This window comes from Talpa occidentalis, unplaced genomic scaffold (genome assembly GCF_014898055.3).
Source record: "Talpa occidentalis isolate TD23 unplaced genomic scaffold, MPIMG_talOcc4v2.1 talOcc4.17, whole genome shotgun sequence".
Lineage (NCBI taxonomy): Eukaryota > Metazoa > Chordata > Mammalia > Eulipotyphla > Talpidae > Talpa > Talpa occidentalis.
In genome coordinates this window covers 53,004,569-53,021,370 of record NW_023601754.1, presented here as the reverse complement: position 1 = coordinate 53,021,370, position 16,802 = coordinate 53,004,569, and the positions used below count along the sequence as shown (strand labels likewise).

At 63.7% G+C, this 16,802-nt stretch overlaps 1 protein-coding gene across 7 annotated transcripts in view; it reads left to right on the top strand.

The window, feature by feature from the left end:
• ANO1 (anoctamin 1) overlaps positions 1-15,113 on the top strand; it is a 55,589-nt gene extending 40,476 nt beyond the window's left edge. For all 7 annotated transcript variants that reach the window (XM_037517412.2, XM_037517410.2, XM_037517415.2 and 4 more), the window contains 7 exons: positions 1,131-1,231; positions 1,794-1,939; positions 3,911-4,063; positions 8,278-8,330; positions 9,261-9,445; positions 13,158-13,263; positions 13,508-15,113. In XM_037517412.2, the coding sequence (XP_037373309.1) occupies positions 1,131-1,231; positions 1,794-1,939; positions 3,911-4,063; positions 8,278-8,330; positions 9,261-9,445; positions 13,158-13,263; positions 13,508-13,777 (1,014 nt within the window). In that variant the 3' untranslated portion in view covers positions 13,778-15,113. The remainder of the gene's footprint in view (positions 1-1,130; positions 1,232-1,793; positions 1,940-3,910; positions 4,064-8,277; positions 8,331-9,260; positions 9,446-13,157; positions 13,264-13,507) is intronic.
• The last annotated feature ends 1,689 nt before the right edge of the window (positions 15,114-16,802 follow it).

Below are 16,802 nucleotides of genomic sequence, written 5' to 3'. Positions count from 1 at the left end.
CCCTCGGCCCGAGTCCTGACCCCGGACTCCTGGACTTGCCCCAGCAGCTCCGTCAGGCGAGGCCGGACCCCGGGCCTCTCCGCGGTTCAGGTCTCGGGGGGTCAGCACTTCCAACTCCTAGAATAACTCCGCCTGTTGGAAAATAGGGGGAGGGTCTTCACAATAGAACCCAATAAAACAGGGTGGAGCAGCTACCAGGTTTGGGGCTCCTGCACTTCTGCCTGGAGAGTCCACCACTGGGGAGCTCCCAGCCCCCACACACCCCGACACATGGGCTCGTCCAGTGTTTGCAAAGGCCATGAAGTGCCGCCTGGAACATTCCACGAGGCGTCTCCTTAGTTGATACCCTGCCAGACTCAGCAATGATTGGAAGGGCTGGCAGAGGCCTTTGTAGAATAGGGTAAAGCCAAGGGTGGCACTTCAGTGATTTATGAGACAGTGAGTCTACACGACGCATTTTTTGAGTTCGCTTTGCTCGGACAAGTCACCCTTTCCACCCATCACCCAAGCACAGCCCAGGGAGGGCGAGGGAGGGTGTCAGCCTTGGGGGGACCAGCTGCCCCGCATGTGGCTTCCCAAGGGCATGTGGGACAGCTGGGCCTGTGGACAGGGGCCAGTGCGGGATAGGGCTGGCCCTGAGGACAGGAGTCCCAAGGCCCAGCCTCACCCTGCCCCTTCCCCTCTGAGCCTGGCCCCAGCCTGACACCCAGGGGTGAGGCATCTGAGCCCTGGGGCAGCCGACCGCCTAGGTGGCTGCAAACAATAGAAACTCATTCTCTCCTGTGCCCCCGCCCAGGTCCTGGGAGTCCCTTCCAGGCCGCTCTCCCCGCTTCTGTGGACACTGGTTGTCCTCCGTGTCCCTGCATCCCACCCCCTGCATGTCCCAGGCCTTGTCCTCTTACAGGACGCCCGCCGCTGGGTCAGGGCTGCCTGCTCCCTCCAGCCCCGTCTAACTTGGTCACGTCTGTCAAGACCCTATTTCCAAACAAGGCTGCATTCTGCGGTCCCGGTGAGGAGGGGGAGGCCACCTTTTGGGAGGACACAATTGAGCCCCAGGGAGCAGCCCCGAGGGAGGCTGCCTCCCTGCTGTGGGCCGTCCAGGTGGGGGCTGACGCACTCTCGGCCCGCAGTGTGCCCCGGGGGGCTGCCTGATGGAGCTCTGCATCCAGCTCAGCATCATCATGCTGGGCAAGCAGCTGATCCAGAACAACCTGTTTGAGATCGGCATCCCGTGAGTATAACGGGGGGCCGGGGCGGGGCCAGGGGCGGGGGGGGGGGGCGGGTAGGTGACCAGGGCATCGGAGCAGGGACAGGGGAAGATGGGGGGCCACCCCCCTGTGTGGAGGAGGAGCCAGAGGCAGCTGGGACGGCTCCCTGCCCCCCAGAGGTTGAGAATGCGGGATGCCAGCCCACGTGTGGCTCCCTGTGACCTCAGATGGGAGACCCCGGCTTTGCTTCCTTCCCGCATGCCCTTCGGGGACCCCTTCCTGTCCCTCCTCCCCGGGGGAGCCCGGCCTGCAGAGCCAGGGACATTCTGGACTGTTTTCCATGACCCCCCCTGGGGCACAGCCGGGGCACCCGCCTTCCTGTGCCTCAGTCTCCCTGTGGCGCAAGCTGGCGGTTACCCCTGGCGCCTGCCTCCAGCGAAAGGGCCGAGGGGGCCCAGCGCAGACCCGTTCATTCAGGCTTTCAAGCACTGGCCGGCCCAGAGAATTAGAAAGACAAGTTGGGGGCCAGGCCCTCGCCCCCGACGCCCACCCTTCTGGAAACCCGCTGAGGCCCGACTCTTCCAGGAAAATGAAGAAGCTCATCCGCTACCTGAGGCTGAGGCGCCGCAGCCCCAGCGACCACGTCCAGTACGAGAAGCGGAAGCAGCGCTACGAGGTGGACTACACCCTGGAGCCCTTCGCCGGCCTCACCCCGGAGTACATGGAGATGAGTGAGTGGCCCGGCGCACGGAGCGGCGCTCAGCAGGCACCGGGGCTGAGCCTCATCACCCACGCTGTGCTGCTGGGCGGGAGGATGGCCAGAGGGGGACACATTCTTGGGGGCGCGGGGGGCTAGGAGCCTGACCCCATGTCCCGGCTCCCTCGGCTCCGGCCACACTGGCCTCCGTGCCTTTAGCCAAGCACTCGGGGCTCGCACCTGCCCCAGGGCCTTTGCACTGGCTGTGTGTGTCCCCCCCCCGGAATGCTGTCCCCCAATTCCCGAATGACTCCCTCTCTCCCTTCCTCCGGATTCAGCTCAGAATGTCCCCCAGCAGAGGGGACTTCCTGACCACAGTGTTGAGAAGGGGCAGCCCCTTCCCTGCACAGCCGTGACCTCTGCCTTTCCCCTGCACATGTTCTTGTCATAGCCCCTGCACCCAGAACAGGCCCAGGTACGCAAGGTGTGTTCAGGGAGTGAGCGCGCGGGCGAGTGAAGCCAGTGGACCCACGCAGAGAGTGTGCAGGTGTGGTGCCCCGGGCCACCATGGACAGTGCACCTCACACGCCGGTTCCGGGCACACCCCCGCCCCGTGTGGGTTGAGGCCCAGGACTCTGCATTTTTTACCAACACCAGAAGAGCGCAGCCGCGGGCAGCTTTCGTGTGGGTTGTGAGGCCTGGGTGCTGCCAGCCTGTCTGTCTTGCACCCCGAGGGCCGCCCTGCGCTCTGTGGGCCCAGTCATTCCAGATAAGTGGCTCTCAGCTCCCGGATGATTGTGCAAAAACACCTTGACGTTGACTCAGAGAGAAAAGAATCTCGAGACTCTTAAAAGGCAACAGTTCTGCATCCGACGACAGCCCCTGCCTTCTCCTGGGTTAAATCCAAGCTGACCAGAAGCTCCGGGGCCCCCTGCGGCCCCCGGGGCTGCTTCCTCTCCAGCTGGGGTCTCAGAGGAGGGCTTCCCGCCTGTGACCCCATGGCAGGAGAGACACCAAGAAAGCCGATGTGAGGCCAGTGACCCCCGGAATTGAGTCCTGCGTGGCCGGAGGTCCGGGTTCCTCTTGGGTTCTGTGAACTGACATTCCAGGGACAGGCTCCTCCTGTCCACCCAGGGGAAGCCCACCCGGGCCCCACCATCCAGCATGCTGCCCCGGCACACGAGCTGGAGGCTGGAAGAAAAGGCCAGCGCAGCTGACCAGCCTCTGCCCCAGCTTCCCTCACACCAATGCGGAGCCACACAACCAACTCAGCTGCCGGCTCTGGCCACCTGCAAACAGACCAGCGCCCGAGGAAGCGTCCCCATGGGGCGTGGGAGAGCCAGGGACATGGCCGGACCCGGCTGAGGCCCCACCTGCACGCTGACAGTGGCCGCACTCGGCCCACCCCACTCGGCCCACTGCTGCCTGCCGTGCTCTCTGCCCGCACCGGGCGCCCTGGCCGGGCACTGCCAAGCAGCTCCCCACGCCGCTGCCCTCAGTGAGCTCTGCTGACCTCAGGTGCCAGCCTTGTGCTCTCTGCACAACCTGATGCTGAAAAAACCAGCGTGACGGGAGCATCGTGAGCAAGGACAGGAACGAGACTGTCCACACAGTGGGTCCTGCCGCCTCCTAGCCCGATGGAAGGGCGTCTGGGGCCCTGGGAGAGGCAGGGTGCTGGCGTGCCCCAGCCCTGGCACCTCTGGCTGTCCACGCCCGAGGCCCCTCCTGCTCAACGCTGGGTGATGGGCCGGGTCTGGCGCTCCGGGGGCCTCTCCCCTCGGTGATGTGTCAGGACTCACTCTGCGATGAGAGCGAACGTGCCTGTTACTAAAGCGTCAGCATCAGAGCCCAGGGCAAAAAGCCTGGGGTCCTCCCACCACCCCCTCCCGGCCGGGAGTCGGCCCAGCTGTGGTGGGAGCGCGGGAGAGCCCCTCCATGCAGGGGGAGCACGGGGGTGGCGGCCCCACGAGTGGGGCACACTGACCCCGGCCTCCCCTGCCCGCAGTCATCCAGTTCGGCTTCGTCACCCTGTTCGTGGCGTCCTTCCCGCTGGCCCCGCTGTTCGCCCTGCTGAATAACATCATCGAGATCCGCCTGGATGCCAAGAAGTTCATCACCGAGCTGCGGAGGCCGGTGGCCGTCAGAGCCAAAGACATCGGTGAGTGACCGGGGCTGGGCAGGGCTCCCGGGAGTCAGCGCCGGGAAAGTGGGGTCGGCACCCCCGCAGGGCCTCTCCTGGCCAGAGACTCGGGGTGGGGAGGGCGATATGAGACCCCAGGGCTCCTTGACGCCCCAGCCCGACCTCTTCATTACTCAGAGGTGTGCTGGCCTCGGGGAGCGCTGGCTGGTGTCCGGGTGTCAAGGGTCTCAGTAGCTGCTGCTCCAGGAGGCCCCCCCGGCGGCCCTGGGACCTCTCAGCACAGAGCCAGCAGGTGGCTGCCCACGCGAGTTCGCAGGGCAGGAAGGCGGGACGAGCAAGGCCTCACGGGCCTGCAGGGTCGGGGCTGGGAGCAGCCGGGCCGAGCCCCCCTCACAAAGGGCTCCCTCGCCGCGTGGACAAGGGCTCAGAGCGGGGCTGGGGTTTGAAGACGTGCACGAGGATTGACTTTCCTCGAAGTCCGGGGAGTCGCGTGGCCTCCTTGCTGGCGGCGACGCCCACCCTGGGCCCCCGCGGTCGTGGGGATGGGCCCGTCATAAGGAAATCCAATTACCGGGACCCAGTTTTCGGGGTAAAAACCAAACAGTTTATTGAGGGACTTAATCTTGAAATGTGATGGAAAGTTACAGAAATACGTTTCCTCCCCGCGAGCGCGGCGCTGGGCAGAGCAGCGCCCACGTGCATTCAAGACTAGGTTCCGCTCAGGGGTGCTGCTTATTTGACCAAGTGGGGGGAGGCGCGGGGGGCCGTCTCGGGCCGGGCTCCCACAGACCTAGCGGCATCCTGCAGCGACGTGGCGGCCACTCAATCCTTCCAAGGGCTTCTGCGGCCCGTTGCGTGGCGGGAACCCCCCCACCCCAGCCCCCAGGACGCCTCTGACGCCTCCCCACCCTGCCCCGCGTTCCCGCCTCCATTGCGCGGGCCCCGCTTGACCGGGCCCCGCTTGACCGGGGATCTTGGGCCGGTGCCTTGGCCTCTGGGGCCATGCCCCCGACGCCGCCAGCCCGGCCGCTTCTTCCCATCTGCCTCCCTGAGAACGCGGCCCTCCGGCCCCTCCACCTGCGGTCTCAGCTCTGTTGGAAGTGCCAATCCCGCCGCTCACCGGGGCCCAGGGGGCAGTGATTCCGCCCGCTCCCCCTGCAGCCTCAGCCTGGGGTTTGCAGTCAGACCCAGGCCAGGCTTTGAGGCTGGGCACCTCGGCGCCCCAGACTCAGCACGGTTGGAGCCAGGCTCGGCCCGGAGGTCCCGCCCTATGTGTTAACCTTCTGCCTCCCTCCGCCACCTGTTAGGGGGCCTGGATAATTGGTGGAGACTCAGCCGAGAGACCCCTCCCTCCCAGACTTCATTATAGGATTTTGTCTGAAATTTTAAAAGGTTTGAACCCCCCAAAGAGCCCCTGCTAGCCGCGGGCCACCCTCCCACCGCACAACCGAGAGCCGGGCCACGAGGGGATGCCTCAGACCTTAAGGAGCCATTTCCCCCCTGAAGCTAAGTCCCTCCCTTTCTCCATTTCACATTTAGCATGAAAATCCGCTCTGCTCGTGGGCAAACAGCAGCGCCTGCTGGATTCTTGGGGAGAGCTGGTCCCCCTCAAGGTCAAGGTGACCTTCAGTGCAGATTTCTAGTGAGCTCAGCCCCCGCCTGGAGAACCAGCATCCTGGGCAGATGGGCCTGGCCCTGGTCTTGACCTAGGCTGTCCACGGGGGCCTGTGGGGTCTGGGTCCCATTTTCCAGGTGGGGAGCCCGAGGCCAGGTGGGACCCAGCTCTGGGCTGGAACCGAGCGGCCAGCTCTCCCTGGCCCCTCCCCGGAGACAGGGTTGGCCCTGAAGAGCTGGCACCGCAGCCAAGAGGCTTCCAGAAGGGAGGACAGGGCGGCCTGCCAGGGCTCCCTGGGCAGCCCTGGGAATGCCGGAGCTCTGTGCCCGGGCGGAAAGAAAAGAGCGTGGCCTCCCCACCACGGCTCCTCACAAAGGCCCGATTCTCAGGCCCGGCGGACCGCGGCCTGTGTTTGCTTTGGAGCGTTTCCCCGGCAAGGACCTGGCCGACCCCTGCAGCGGCATCCCTGACCCCGCAAGCCCACCAAAGCAAAGGGGAGCCCCAGGCCCACAGCGTGCTGTGGGCCTCATCACCCCACCCCGCCCCACCACCTGGGGCTTCTGCTCGGGGCTCCGTGCCTCCCGGCTGGGATCAGCAGCTGCTTCCTGGTTCCTGCCTGATGGGCCGAGGCGTCATCTGCTCTTCCTTCACTGTAACCTTTCCCTGAAGAGGCTTTTGTGTTCCTCCGGTGATCCGTGCAGGGCCCGAGGGACAGAGCCTCAGTGGCCCCCATGACCTGCACCCCAGGGCCGGGCGGCTGGCGGAAGTCCGCCACCACTGCAGCCGGCCTTGGAGAGGGAGGCTTGGCGGCTGGCTGGGAGGCCCCAGCCCCTTTCCTGCCTGGGGGTCCGCTCCAGCCTCCCGGCCCTGACCTTTGGCACCAGGCTCTCAGGCAGGTTCCAGGGGGTCCCCTGGGGGCACAGCTCCTCAGGGAGCAGCTTGGGGCAGGCCTCCCTGGCATGTTCTTAGAGGTAAACTCACCCCTTGGGATGGCAGGGGGACCGTGGGGAGGGTGCAGCTGTCCCCGTGAGGTTCTCCCAAAGGAACCCCGAAGACTGTTTCCAAAGAGCACTGGCCCCTCGCACCTCGAGGTCGTCGGAGCAGTGGCCCCGCCCTGGACCATGCCCATGAACACTGGGAGGGGACTCAGGACCCCGAGCCGCTGACCCCAGGACTGGCCTCCTGGTTTGGCATTTTTAAAATGTCGCCAGGATTCTGGTGTGGGGATCGCAGAGGCCATAGCCGGCCCTATGAGGCAGCGGGGCACAGGCTTGGAGCCCCTGTCTGCCGCCTGGCACCCTGTGCCCGCCATCCTTGAGCCACTGCTGGTCACCTGCGTGGCCTGCAGGCTAGCTCCTCGCTCCCCAAGTCCTACCCTCCCGGCGTGCTGAGCCCAGGGACCAGGGGCCCCCGGCCCTGACCCCCAACCTGCCTGGCCTCACCCTCTCCCAGCACCCCAATTCAGGGGTCTCGAATTCGGACCCCATAGGGCCAGGCGGGCCTTGTGAATGCTGAGCTGAGCGGCACACACGGGGCTGTTCTCACAGCACTAGCTCGTTCCTGTTTTCCTGGGCGCACTGGGATGTTCTTGCTCCCCTTGGAATTTTCTGTCTCCCCACTTTGGTGGGGTCTGGGTTTGGACACAAATTCCACAGTCAGTTTCCGCGGTGACCTGCAGGGGGGCGCTGTGGCCATGGAGCCCTGAGGCCTGCCTTGACTCAGCCCGGGTCTCAGGGTGCAAGTGCAGATTTTAAATTAAATCAACCTGGTGTCTAGACAGCGACTAGCATTTTTTAAGCAGCAGATGATCCTGAAGAAGCGGCCCTGTGCCTGGATGGAGGCCCCGACTCCCAGCCTCTGCTCCCTTGGGAAGAGTCTTGTTAGAAAGTCTTTCTACGCTCATACAGTCACTCAGCAAACATTTACCCAACGCACTGCACCCTGTATGCCCGGCACCGTGCGAGGGCCAGGAGAGAGGCCGGGGTGTAGTTGGCAGCCTCCCCGGCGCTTGGGGGGGGCCTCCCGGCCCAGATGCTGACTCTAAGGATCGCCCCCAACAGCACCACCTTGCGCTCACCTGCATCCCAAATGCTTTCTCCGGGGGAGGCGTTTAGGGGTACGAGCAGAGCCCACGGAGCAGCCCGCTCCCATCACGGTAGCAGAGCAGGTTGAGAACCAGGTAGACCCTGAGAACAGGTAGAACCTGGAGGAGCGTCTGGCCTCGGCTTGGGCAACAGCCTCACTTTCCACCCAGCCCCACTCGAGTGGGACTGCAGGGCCCCTGCTGCTTCCTGTCCAGAACTGACACCCCCCTCAGGTTGGGGGTGCGCCCTTAGGACACAGGCTGCACCCACGTAGAATCTTGTCTGTAGAGAAAGGGTTCATCGGAGCCAGTGAGCGCCCAGAGGGGGTGTCAGCCATTTCGGGGCCCACTGTCTGCAGGCATCCCTGCTAGAAGCTTGCTCTGCTCAGCTGTGGCTCTGCTGCAGTCAGGCGCGGAGCCTCCCGGAAAGACCGGTCAGCAGGCGTCCAGTCCAGGCCCCAAAAGACACCCCTGCCGGTGGGGTCAGCGGGTGCCAGGGCCAGCAGCCCTCGAGACTGTGCTTCTCTTCCCCAGGAATCTGGTACAACATTCTCAGAGGTGTCGGGAAGCTGGCTGTGATCATCAATGTAAGTGACCCCCGGGAGTCGGCCGGGGCACCCTACGGCTGCAGCCACAGGCACCCCTCACAGGGGAGTGGGCCCCAGATGGCAGGGCGCTGCCTCCAGGAGTGATGTGGGACGCAGGGGGAGCTGGGCAAGCTCCAGAGGGGCTCAGGTCTTCCCACCTTTTGCTGCAGAAAACCCCCCACCAGGCGGCCTGGCATTCCTTGTGTCCCTCTTCCGGAGAATGTGCAGGGGGTGGGGGGAGCTTAAGGAGAGAGGGAGGGGGACAGGAGGGAGAGACAGAGACAGGGAGACAAAGAGGCAAAGACAGACACAGAGACAGACCAGGAGAGAGAGACAGGGAGGCAGAGACAGAGACCAAGGCGGAGAGGGAGAGATGCAGAGACACAGAGAGGCAGACCCCTCACTGGCAATTGTTCTGGTCTTTTGCTCTCAAAATTAATTTTGCCACTTACATAAAATGCATGTGGGAGTGCTAAAACATGGGGCTGGGAAGAACCCTGCCAGTGCCCCGCCCCCGACACGCACACGCACACGCAGAGACAGAGCTCACCCGGGACAAGGACCGCAGCCCCCCGCAGCGTACAAAGCACCTTCCCTCTCCCTCCTCGCATCATCATTCAAACCAGGCAGGACTCCGAGGCCGAGCTGCGGGCATGGTTAGCCCCGTTGCACGAGAAGGAAACGGAGGCACAGAGCGGTTAGGTGACACTCCCAAGGCCACACAGCCAGCGAGAGGCCGCCCGTGTCCCCACAGCTTCCTGCTTGGGGCGTCCTGGCCCAGGCCCTGGCCCCACGCTCAGCCTGCCAGGCCGTGCCCACCCTTCCTTCATCCTCTCAACCCGCCCAGGCCACCTTGCTGACCCATGGGCACGGTCGCCTGGCCACCACAGGGCCCTGCCCCCTGGAGTCCCTCACCCTCTGTGCCCACAGGCATTTGTGATCTCCTTCACGTCGGACTTCATCCCGCGCCTGGTGTACCTCTACATGTACAGCAAGAACGGGACCATGCATGGCTTCATCAACCACACCCTCTCCTCCTTCAACGTCAGCGACTTCCAGGACGGCACGGCCCCCAACGACCCCCTGGAGCTGGGCTACGAGGTGCAGCTCTGCAGGTGCTGCTCTGCGCCCCTCTCTCGGGAGCCGCCGTCAGGGGTTCTGGGAAACCCTATCCCACCCGGCTTCTTTCACACAACAACAGGATCTTAATTCAAGACAAAAAAGATCACTGGGGCAGAGTAGGGGTAGGACATTCGTTTCTTTTAAAAGTCTGGGACAGCTTCAGGCAGGGCTGGATCCAGGCACGACCGTTTGCCACCAAGCCCCACTCCGGCCGGCCTCCCAGCTTTGCCTCCTCCATGTCGGCACTGGTTTCCAGGAGAAAGGGATCCAGGCAGCTCCGCTTTTACAGCCTCTCTGCCCAGCCATCCCAGTGGGAGGAATTTCTCTTCCCCAATAACAGCAAAAGTCCCGGCGTTGAGCCTCCCCGACCTGGGTCACGAAAAAGCCCGGGGCAGGGCGTCTCCAGGCTGGGGCCCGGCTAGCACTGAAAGCTGGGGTCCAGGAGAGGAGAAGGGGTCCACCTGCTCGCGGGCACAGCCCTGGCTGGACCTAGACCAGCACCTGCGGTGCGATGTGAGCTGTGGACGGGCCTCTCTGGGCCTCAGGCCGGCCATGAAAAACAATGCAAAGCCATGCATTGTTTCCAGGGGGTGGAGGCCCCTGTGGACTGAACCTGGATCCTGTGCCAGGGTGTGGGGTTGCAGTAGAAGCATGGGGGCGGGGGGCAAGGAACGATGGGGGTCTGGACTCCAAGGAGGGGTAACAGATACTGGGAAACAGAAGCCAGACCTGCAAGCTCCCTTCATGGGCCAGACGCATGGCTTCGGGGGCCCCCAGGAAAAGCGGGGGTCAGGGCAGCCAACAGCACAGCAGCTGAGCCCAGTAAGGGGCCGTCTGGTAAGTGGCTGGGGGGGGGGTGCTTGGAGGGGCATGAGCCTTGCTTCCAGGGAGCAGGGGTAGGTGGGGAAGCATTGACAGGTCATGGAAGGGTGAGCCCAGGTGAGGGCGGGGGAGGGCACTCCAGGCAGGGGGCCCGAGGGAACCGGCCTCTGTGGGAGGGAAGCTGAGCTGGCTTTCCCAGAGGATAAAGTGTCACGGGAGCCCCACCGGAAAATACAGTACGACCGAGGGGCGGGCAGAGAGGCTTAGCGGCAGCCCCCGGGGACCCACGGGGGCCTGAACTGCACCCAGCCAGCTGAGGTTGTGGCCTGGGGACCTCAGGGCCCAGACAGGCGTCCCCAAACCCTGCCATAAAGCTGCCCTGTCTGCCCTGAGAGCTGCCCACCCCACCGCTGCCCACCAAGGTCTGTTTGAGCTCCTTGGTGCCTCCCGGCCCTTGGCAGCATGGAGGGGGCAGAGGCTGGGGCTGGGCAACCAGAAGTGGCCGCAGCGAAACCCGTCCGGGAGACGGCAGTCAGCAGGGCTTGGCCTGGACAAGGGGCCCCCGCCTGGCCTGGGGCCGCGGCACTGCCCAGGGCCTGTGTCTTCTGTGCTGGGGCACGAGGGGGCCTGGGCGAGCCGGCCGGCCGGCGCAGCAGGACACACCCAGACAGCTACGTCCAGAATCCCTCCTGGTTCCTCTCCAGGAAGCCGAGCCCTGGAGGTGCCCGCGCCCGCAGTCAGCTGGGCGGGGCCCTGGGGGCCGAAAGTCAGGGAGGGGACTGGAGACGCCCCGGGCCAGGGCTGCAGGGGCCCTGGGGACCCCTGAGCCGCCTGCCTCCACGGCGCCCACACCCTCTAGCGATTGTCTGAACCTTCCACGGACAACCTGACACTCCAGTCTGACCGATGTAACCAAAACTGCATTTTAGAGGAATCATCGCTCAGAGGAGAGGGCGGAGGGGAAGGTGGCCCATCTGTTAGCACTTCTCAGGCGTGAAAACGCTGGAGTTGAGGCGGCGGCCTGGGTGGGGCGCAGCGGCCTGGGTGGGGCACGGCCTCCACCCCGCACCTGGCGGAGTGTCCTGGGCAGCCAGGGGCAGCCAAGAATGGCCAGCAAAGACCGGTCCGTCCGTGCCTAGGTGCTGTCACCCCCATGGGCAGGGGAGACGGGCGGCCGCTCTGTCCCTGCGACTGGGGTCTCAGCCAGGCCCCCGACCGACCATGGGCAGCAGGTGCTGGGAGCTGCCCGCCTCCGCTGGCCGCGCCCTTGTCAGGCTGCCTCCCAGCTGCTGACAGGAGCTGCGCCAGCCAGCCCAAGGTGGGGGTGTGGGGCAGGGTGTGGGGGGCGTGCATTCCAGAGCAGGCAGCTGGGATGGCCGCCGGCTACCGTTTCTTCCGGTGCTGAGGCAGGTCTGTCTCCCTTAATGCTCCCCACCCCCAGAGGGGCCGCTTCCCTTCCGGGGAGCTGGCAGGCGGTGGAGAGCTGGTGAGAGTAGAAAGCTCTCACCTGGTAGAGGTCAGGCCAGGCGAGGGGCAGTGGCATCTGGGCAGGTCTACAGGTGGGCTTTGAGGGGTGTGTAGGAGTTTGCTCAGTGGCCCAAGCACATTTCCCGGCATCTCGGTGCGGTTGGCCTTGAGCACGGAAGGAAGAGGGAGGATCAGGTGTGTGTGGCGTGTGACGGTGGGAGAGCAGGGGCTGCGTGTTCCCACGGAGAACGGGTTGTGCAAGCTGCTGGCACTGAAGCCGCTCCCGGCCCGCCTGGGGTGGCTGCCTCAGCCGGGGAGACTCCCATCTAGTTCCCTGCTCGGGCACCGTCTCCACCGCTGCATCAGGGCTGGTGGGGCCGGCCTGAGGCCCAGAGAGGCCCGTCCACAGCTCACATCGCACCGCAGGTGCTGGTCTGGGTCCAGCCAGGGCTGTGCCCGCGAGCAGGTGGACCCCTTCTCCTCTCCTGGACCCCAGCTTTCAGTGCTAGCCGGGCCCCAGCCTGGAGACGCCCTGCCCCGGGCTTTTTCCAAAGGCTCCGACAGAGCTTGGTGTCCACAGACCTGTGGCAGCCCCAGGCCTTGGGAGCACCGGGAGGGCCCAGTGGGGACAGGCCCCAGGTTCTCATCACGCCAGCCCCGGGCGCTGGCCATCGCTCAGGGGGACGGAGCCGGGACGGGCGAGCCCTTGGCTGAGGACGCTCGGGAAGGGAGGGGGCACGTCTCCTAGGCCCCAGGTGCTCCTCAGGGCCAGGGCCAGCGACGGGGCTGGGGGCCCGAGGGGAGTGTGCCCCTCCCGAAGGAAACCAGGGGGAATATTGAAAGTGACGGCTGAAAAGCCGGGTGGGCTGATGGCATCTGGAGCGAGTGCCGCAGCTGGATGCAGACGGGAGGCTCCCTGCGTCCTGGGCCCACGAGGCTGGGCGGCCTGCGGGCAGAGCCCACGGCCGGCTGCCCCGTGTGCCTAACTTTCTGCACCAGCTTCATTGAGAAAATGTGGGGTATTTTTCCCAACAGCCCCCCACCCCCACAGAGAGGGGGTCTGCAGAGGGGTTTCAGCTGCATTTCATGGAGTTTGATAGATGATGGGGGTGGACTCGGTTCGGGGTGTCCGGCTTGGGGAGCCCCACCCCACTTCGACTGAGAGCACTGCTTGCTGTGTGAGCTTTCAGGTGGGATTTCTTTCTGGAGAAAAGCTCCACCGTCTCAAAGTTTGGAGCCCTGAGCCAGATGGTTCCAGAACCCTCTCCAGCGGCCCCCAGCTGGGCCTGCCCTTCCACAAAGCCCCCTGCAGCCCCAGCGGCCCCGCCGGCCGGCTTCAGTGTGGGCTGGGGCCAGGACTCCTGATGCCCACCAGCGCCCCGCGGGCGGCGCCCTGACTCCCCGCGGCTCTTGCAGGTACAAGGATTACCGGGAGCCCCCGTGGTCGGAGCACAAGTACGACATCTCCAAGGACTTCTGGGCCGTGCTGGCCGCACGCCTGGCCTTCGTCATCGTCTTCCAGGTGCGCTGGCCCCACTGGCTCCAGAGACTGAGGCTTGGGGAGCCGTCCCTGCCAGAGCGGCCAGGCAGCAGGCTTGGAGCCGGCAGCCTCGGGGCCCAGTGCCTGGAGAGGTTGCCCAGGGGTGCCTGAGAGGGGTCTGGCCACCCGAGGCCTGGAGGAATCGGCCCCGGGAGGGTCGTGGCCGTGGGAGAGAGGGGCGCAGCGGGGTCCGGCTCCCCGCCCCACATGCTGACTCTCCTTCCAGAACCTGGTGATGTTCATGAGCGACTTTGTGGACTGGGTCATCCCCGACATCCCCAAGGACATCAGCCAGCAGGTGCACAAGGAGAAGGTGCTGATGGTGGAGCTGTTCATGCGGGAGGAGCAGGGCAAGCAGCAGCTGCTGGACTCGTGGATGGACCGGGCCCGCGAGAAGGAGGAGCCCTGCCAGAACCACCACCCCAGGGCGGGCCGGGACAGCCTCCGAGAGGGCGCCTCCGCCTCAGGGCCCGAGCGCCCCGGGGGCGCCCTGTAGCTGCCCCAGCTCGCCACCTGCCCTGGGGCTCCACTTTGGCAAAGACCAGCTGGCCACAGGACATTTCAGCCTTTTTTCTGTTGTTTTTTTTCCCCCTTGTTTTTGCACAAAACCATGATACCATGATGCAGGGAATTTTTTTATCTTCAGTAGCCGAGGTTAATCAAAATGATTGCAGGGGACGGGTCACGCGTGGCGAATGCAGGTGGTTGGCAGGAGCGGTTCTCTTGCAGTGGAAGGGAGCAGAGGCCTCCAGAATCTCCCTTACCCTCCTGGCGCCCTGAGGGCCGTGCCGAAGGGCTCCCGGGCCTGGGCCAAAGCTGGAGGCCTGCTTGAGGGAGCACCGAGAGCTCAGTCAGGAAGAAGCCGGCTCCAGAGGGCGTCCCGCGCTCCTGTCGTGTAACTTCTTTCTTCGGCTCAGAAACGGGGGCACCCTGGTCAGAAAGGCAGGGACCCCGGCCCTGGGGCCAGGGGACCATCCAGAGTCTTCTTGGGGAGACAGGGGCTGCGGGTCTCTGATCAAGCAGGAGACAGACCCCGGCTCCCCCTTCCTGGTGAGCTGGCCTAGAACCTTCCATCCTTCCCACAAGACAAGACCAGGGGACAGGAGGCCCGGCAGGGAGAGGTCACTCGGGGGCCTGCCTGCCGAGGGCTCAAGGTTCAGCAGGTCTCGAGACTCCAGGGACACATTCGCCTTAGAATATTTATTGGGCTGGGTTTTTTTCTGATCAGTTCTGTGGTGGATTTGAGGGTGGTTGTGTTTTTTTTCTGTCGCTCAAAGGTGGAGGAGTTCATTCGCTAACCAGATATCATCAAGGGAACTTAAAATACTGTCTACCAAAGATTTTTATTAATAAAGGCTTCTATTTTGGTAACACTTCTCTATATTTTTACTTACAGGAATAAGACTGTTGGACAATTATCATTTTAAAAGTTTGTAAAAATCAGTCTTGTAGATGCTGTGAGGGATCTGAACTGGCAACGGTTAGACTGACCGGTTACCTGAAACTTCTCAAGCACCACGAGAAGCCTAAAAAGCCGAGTCTCAGAGAAGGGCGGGGGACGTGCGTCTTCCATCGCGGCCGGGTCCTCACACCCCCTAAGCCGCCAGCTCTGAAGGCCGTGGGGGCAGACGCGCGTTATTTGCTAAAATCACGCAGCCTGATGCTTCTATTTTCTCTTGTACAGTAAGTAGTTTGAAAGGGGTTTTTTGTATATAAATACTGTATTAAAAAGTAGGTGATGACCAAAAATCCTTTTATGGAAACCATTTTTTAAAAACGTGAATGTTTTCCACCCAGGACCGTGACTGAACATTCGACTGAATAAATTTGGATACACAACACTCGCCCTTGACCGCTGTCTGTGTGCCCCGGCGGGCCGGCCCCAAGGCCCCTCAGTGCAGACACAGGGGTGTTCCGGATGTTTCCAGGACGTCCTGTCTGCAAGCGTGGGTGTGTGCCTGTGTGTGCACATGCAGGGGTGTGTGCGCACATACACGTGTTATTCATGGGTGTTTGCTTGTACATGTGTGGTTGTGTTGCACAGGGTGTAGCCATGGGTGCACACGTGTGTTTTATGTGCTGTGTGTGCTTGCACATGTGTGATTTGTGGGTTTGCTTGCTCACATGTGGTTGTGTTGCACATGTGTGCGCGTGTGCCTTGTGTATTTGTGCATTGCTGCATGTGTTTTGTGTCTGCTTGCACATGTGTGGGGTGTGCATGTGTGGCTGTGGTGCACACATGTGCGGCTGTGGTGCACACGTGTGTGGCTGTCATACACGCTTGTGTGTGTGCGTGTGTGCTGGGAAGGGAGCTGTGGTCACATCTCACCAGCTTCTTCCGTGACCCTTAAATCCCGACCCCCGTGTCCGCCATACCACAGGTGAGAAGTACGACGTCGTGCACAGACGTGCAATCCCCCAAGCCACCCGGGGGCCCGGCCTGGGCTGCCGGTGTCATCTGGGCAAGCCCGGACACTGTTCTCAAGCCACCACCTCTAATCACCTCACTTCCTAGAAGGAGAGTCTAACCAGCATCGCCCACCGCACAGCCCTCCAGCCCCACCCCGCTCGCTCGCAGTGACCCAGGCCTGGGGCGCCCCCTGGTGCCGCATCCCTGCATCCCCAAGAGAGACTCAAATAGCAGGCGGTCCCCTCTGGAGCCCTTCCCTGGGCAGGAAGGGGGCACACAGGGACATCCAGAAATCCCTCACGGGGCTCTTTAGCGCCACTGATGGCGGAGGAAACTGACTCCTCCCCACACGCTGCCCGGGGCAGGGAGCACCACAGGGAGACAGCAGGGAACACAGCAGGTGCGGCCTTCCCTCAGGGGATGGCTCCCTGCCGAGGGCTCCCTGTAGAGGGCCTCAGACGCTGAGCCAGAAAATGAACCCCAGAATGAGACCATTTCAAAGAAGAAAGAGGGGCTGATGAAATGTGATGGCATCTAGCTGGCAGTAGGGTCCAGGAGGTCCCAGGGGCCTGAGCATGAAGAGCCAGAAAGCAAAACCCTGGAGGGAAGCAGGACAGCGGGGAGGCCAGCGTGTGCAGAGGCCCTGGGGCAGCGTGCTGATGGGGTCCAGGAGTGGCAAGAAGGGGCAGGGAGGGAGAAGGTGATGGGCAGGAGAGGTGGCCAGAACCAGCTCACAGGGCATGGGGGGGCTTCCCAGCTGTGCGGGGGACCTTGCGCTGGGGGTAGGTGCAGCAGGTGGCAGTGGTTTCCCCACCTCAGGGCAGGGATGGCGTCTGGCTCACAACAGGGTCATCTCAGCCTGTGGCAGAAGCTGGAGAGCAAGTAACAGAGGAGAGAGGATAGTGGGGGAGACTGGTAGAAATTGAGGTGCCTGAGGATGGTGGGGCTCAGTGGAGATGGGTGGAGAGAATGTCGCAAAGCTTGGGATCAATAAGGAAAGGAGCCCCAGAAACCGCTGGTCAGAGGGCACCGTCATGTCAGACGGGCGTCGAGGAGGTCCAGGGAGGACAGGGACCCCCCTGAGGTCACGCAGCGCCCGCGACACAGCCAT